Source organism: Hippocampus comes, unplaced genomic scaffold (genome assembly GCF_001891065.2).
Source record: "Hippocampus comes isolate QL1 unplaced genomic scaffold, H_comes_QL1_v1.1 scaffold37, whole genome shotgun sequence".
NCBI classification, from domain to species: domain Eukaryota; kingdom Metazoa; phylum Chordata; class Actinopteri; order Syngnathiformes; family Syngnathidae; genus Hippocampus; species Hippocampus comes.
The window spans coordinates 2,237,543-2,242,371 of NW_017805535.1; the positions used below are offsets into that span (position 1 = coordinate 2,237,543).

The following is a 4,829-nucleotide window of genomic DNA, read 5'->3' on the forward strand; positions in this document are numbered from 1 at the left end:
CAATTAATACTTTAAGGGGAATAATGGAAACAAAAGCTGTTGATCAGTCGGCGTTTTGGGTGGTGGTGGTGGGGATGTTAAACTAATTGTGCATTTCAAAGTAGGATACAGTAAATCAGAAGAACCTGGACAAGCTAGTGGTGCAGCCTGATAACAGCATTGGTCAGATGAACCACCAATCGAGAGAATTAATTATTCGCATGTCGGACGACAAATATTTTTATTCTTATCGATAACCACTTTATGGACTTCATGTGACAGGAAATATATATTTTTTTATTAATTGCATTGCATCCCCATTTAGTGGTCAGAAGCTGCAGTGCGACTACCAGCAGGATACATATATTTGTTAACTTGACACAGGGATTTTGTGTTTTTGTTTGTTACGATAGTAAACATGTTGACAGTAAAAATATCTTTGGCTGCATTTTATTTTTGTTGTTTTGGTACCAATTTGCATAATAACAACTAAAAACTATTGAAAACATTTTTGTTTTTTGTGCAATGGAACAATATTTTTATTAATTGCATTGCATCCCCATCTAGTGGTCAGAAGCTGCAGTGCGACTACCAGCAGGATACATATACAGTATTTTTTAACCTGACACAGGGATTTTGTGTTTTTGTTTGTTACGATCGTAAACATGTTAACAGTAAAAATATCTTTGGCTGCATTTTATTTTTGTTGTTTTGGTACCAATTTGCATAATAACAACTAAAAACTATTGAAAACATTTTTGTTTTTTGTGCAATGGCGACCAGTTTAAAGTAAATTAGAAGACGTGAGGTCTAGTTTTATAATGTGCATTGTCTTTTACTTTATGCTCCAAACTTGCATTTCTCAACTTTATTCAGGAGGTTTTTGAAAAGCTGGAAGAGTTTCTACGAATAGTCTAAAACTTGCCTCTCAAATTTGAATGAAAACGCACATGCCTTTTAATGCTCTTTATTTTTGAGATACAAAATGTAACCTTTGTTTGACCTATTGGCAGTACAAGGAGAAAAGAGTGATTTACATGAATTTGATATGTGAATACTTATGGTGTGTAATAATTGGTTGGAGTATGATCACTGTTTAAGGAAAACAAACTATCATTCATCTGGAATTTGATCATTGATGCGTGTCTCCACTTTGTATAATGTCTGGTAGCCATCATCCCAAGCATACAGCTGTTTGTCTCCAGGGTGGTAGTGGATGCTGCTGTGGCTTGTGTAGCGTTTTGGGAAGAACACCACAGGACTTTCAGTGCTTCCAGTTGATGGCACGGCATAGAAAAAAAAAGGGTTATTTAGTTAGGAAAGGTGTGACTAGTGAGGTCACTGCTTAATTATAGGACAAAACGTTTTACATAAAGTGCATATTTTTGGGTGTACATATGATAAATGGGAATACAAGGCCAACCTACCTGTGGATGGTGTCGTGAATATCATAGAGACACTGTACAGTTGACCGTCCACCATAGTGTGTGTTGTAGACAACATAAAGAGTCCCACATATTATGAATGCTCCTTCAGCATCTTGACTTTTACACTGTGTATCCCAGATGTACTCTACTGCCAGGTTTCCTAGAAAAGAATAATTGTCATCAATGATTATGTTTGTTTTCATGGAAGTGCTACACAGTCCACTGGAAATCTGCTGGTGTAAAGGACCGCTGGTCGAGACCTAGCGCTTTAGATGTCACGTTTTTTTTCTGGCATGTTACATGGTTGTCCTGCTGCTTTGATGTCAAGCTATTATGGAGCCATTGTAGCATCTTGCAACAGTCACCTTGTGTGTTGCTCACGTACAACTCAATGCAATGTACCAAACCAAAATGTAGCGCAAGATGGACAAATGGTTATGGCAGAGCTTATTACAGCTCCATAGCAGCAAAACCTGCAATTTTCATCCTGAGGGGCAAAACCAAATTTTATTTAATTAATTCAAGGAAACACAATTACCGTATTTTCTGCGCTATAAGGCACTTCGGAGTATAAGCCGCACCTTCAGTAAATGGCCTATTCTAAAACTGTTTTCATTTTCAGATTCAGATTCAGAAAACTTCATTTATCCCCGTGGGGCAATTAGAGTTTTTATAGGGCGCACCGCATTATAAGGCGCATAGAATAGAAGCTACAATAGTGGCTGTGGTTGCCTTATGCATCCACTAGATGGCGCTACATTAAACACAATATAGCTTTATTTATATAGAGCTTTCACAACCGCTGCAGCTGTAACAAAGCGCTTTACAGAACATTTAAAACACTGCGTGCAAGAAATCAGAATATTGATCCATATATAAGGCACATTATAAGGTGCACTGTTGGTTTTTGAGAAAATTTAATGCTTTTAGGTGCGCCTATAGTGTGGGAAATACGGTAGTTGAACCACTATGTGTGGAAGCTCTTATTTGAGGGTGTACAATACATCCAAAGTACATTAGCACTCTACCTTTATCCAATTTAGTTAGAACCAAGTTTCCTCCATATTCTGGGTCAGCATGAATGACCCAAAGACCGAGTTCATCCACTGCCATGTCCAAGTAGGTGTTGGTATTCAAGCTGTACACTGGGAGGCGACCAGCACCTGGAAGAAGGGTGCTGTCCACCACTGTGCCATTCGACAGGTCAACCTGGAAGACAAATGGAGGAAGTTTGAGTTTTAACATACAGTAAATAGTAAATAGGAGAATCCTGTACTGCATTTGCGATTGAAACATGCATCAATTGGGTGATGCAATATTTTCACAGAATATACATAATTTATGCCTTTCAACTGTAATGGCAAAGCTCGATCATAGGATAGCCCCGATGACAGTCCCCGTGTCAATTGTCTTGATTGTCTGGTTGTCTCAAGACAATACATTTGTTGGGTTCACAATTTTCATTCTAATTATTTGACCCTCCTGTTTCATAGTCATTTTGTTCTGAATCCCACTGTTTTTCTTTTTTATTAACTTATGACCATGACCACTGTATGGTTGAACAAAATGAATTCAAAGAGGAGGACAGCAACCTCTCTCGACACAGCATGTTTCAATCAGAGTAGAAAGACAAAAATACTTTATATTTTAAAAAGATTTTCTTCTTTTGCTTTTCATTTAATCTTCATTTTATATTACCAAAGCAGGTATGCTTTGTGGGACTGGTGTTTTGGATGCATTCCTCCCAGACTGTCTTTGGTGGTCAGTGGTGCCCTAGATAACTTAAATATCTAATGACGGGAGGTGCACTGTGAGGTGCTTTCAAGTCAGAAATTTGTTTTAGAAAATTTCACTTACTGGCCTCAAATAATACTGGATAGTAAAGAAAACAGGAAAAATAATCCTCCCCAATGACCAGGTTCACTTGTAGTGCACTCAGTCTCCAGCCAAGAGCCACATTACGCAATCCACTGCAACTTTAAAATGAATCAGGAATAAGAAATGACCTCTGTTGCCAAAGTATCCACTCCCTCTGCAGGACCGCTGCATGAATTTGGCTTTTTTATAAATGTGCAGAAAGAACAACACACCCTAATGTGTGTGAGGTGGGATATCATTTACACACTTTTAGTATCTGGTTGGGTGTGTCTGCTTTGTGGTAGTAGAGGAATCCATTGTAGACCAAGTGGCCTGTTCCCTGCCATGAAAAAGGCAGCCTGACCACTTTGAACGGGGGTACGGCGATTTTCTCCGAGAAGCTTTGGAGAGATGCGTATTCCAGTAGGGTGTCGTTACGAATTCCACTCAGCAGGTAGACCTTTAAGAAAAATCAGACTTGTTGTAAGTGAACAGTCCTGTGGTCAAACAAATTATTTTTCTCTCATCCTAATAAATAGCATTGTACTGTTGCTCTGTGGCGATCACATGAGCCATCGTCCCTTCAATGCCGAGATGAAAATAAGGACAACAAATGCCTCGTGATTACTGCCGGCTGCAAAACGGTGGTACATACCTTGGCTGCTCCAGCAGCAGGGTCCTTGAACCAGGAGCCCGCGTTATCCCCCATCTTCTTCACCATTTTGAGCGACTTAATTTGACTCAAGGCTACGTTGCAATCTGGAAATGACAGTAGAACACAGAGAATATGTTTGAATTGAGCTCTTCTGTTGCAAGGTCTTACTTGAATTGGCCCCTTTCTTGGATTTTTCTTGGTCTGCATGTGCTGCATGTACACATACAGCACATTTGACAAAGTTGTACTTGACTTTTTTCTTGGATTTTTCTCGGTCTACATGTCCTAATACTGTAAATAGTCTTGCGTCATATTCCAGTATGACCATACCATTTTCCACTTTGATTTTAGCCTTTCTATACTGTAAATAGTCTTCCATCGTATTCCAGTACGACCATACCATTTTCCACTTTGATTTTAGCCTTTCTCTTGAGCTGATCCAGTTCTGCTGCTTTTATCTGTTGTTCCAGCAGTGCCTCCTCCATCTCAATGTCAGATTGGGCGGGCATCTTGTTTTCGAGATATTCCAGCTCTCTCTCCACACGCTCGACACGCGCAGAGATGCTCTCCAGCTGGCTCCTCACCTCTGATCTGAAGGGGAAATCACTTCTCATTTCGGGCACTTCTTGTTTCTTGGTGCCACATACGTACGAGTCCTTCATCATAAAGGCAATTATTCACAGTAAGTCGTACCTCATAACATTCAAGGTGGACAGATGACCTCTCATTTCTGAAGAAACATCGTAGGTCTTCTGGGTTATGGTCACGGTGTTTTGCTCACATGCTTCATCATAAAGGCAATTATTCAGCAGTAAGTCGTACCTCATAACATTCAAGGTGGATAGATGACCTCTCATTTCTGAGGAAACATCGTACGTCTTCTGGGTTATGGTCACGGTGTTTTGCTCACA

At 39.7% G+C, this 4,829-nt stretch overlaps 1 protein-coding gene across 1 annotated transcript; it reads right to left on the reverse strand.

The window, feature by feature from the left end:
* Window positions 1-930: 930 nt before the first annotated feature.
* Window positions 931-4,745, reverse strand: LOC109520708 (olfactomedin-like protein 1). Its single transcript, XM_019878108.1, has 7 exons — window positions 4,612-4,745; window positions 4,319-4,509; window positions 3,919-4,022; window positions 3,532-3,723; window positions 2,435-2,615; window positions 1,407-1,566; window positions 931-1,249 (listed from the first exon to the last, which is right to left on the reverse strand). The coding sequence occupies exons 1-7, from the start codon at window positions 4,743-4,745 to the stop codon at window positions 1,093-1,095; spliced, it is 1,119 nt and encodes a 372-aa protein (XP_019733667.1). The 3' UTR covers window positions 931-1,092.
* Window positions 4,746-4,829: the final 84 nt, after the last annotated feature.

Bases quoted from the DNA above. Each gene is read 5' to 3' on its own strand.
- LOC109520708 (XM_019878108.1), bottom strand. From the start codon at position 4,745: ATGAGGTACGACTTACTGCTGAATAATTGCCTTTATGATGAAGCATGT. The intron at 4,510-4,611 runs GTACGACTTACT...TTTCCCCTTCAG, and splicing joins TCCACCTTGAATGTTATGAG to ATCAGAGGTGAGGAGCCAGC. The intron at 3,724-3,918 runs GTATGTACCACC...TTTTTCTTAAAG, and splicing joins CTGCTGCTGGAGCAGCCAAG to GTCTACCTGCTGAGTGGAAT.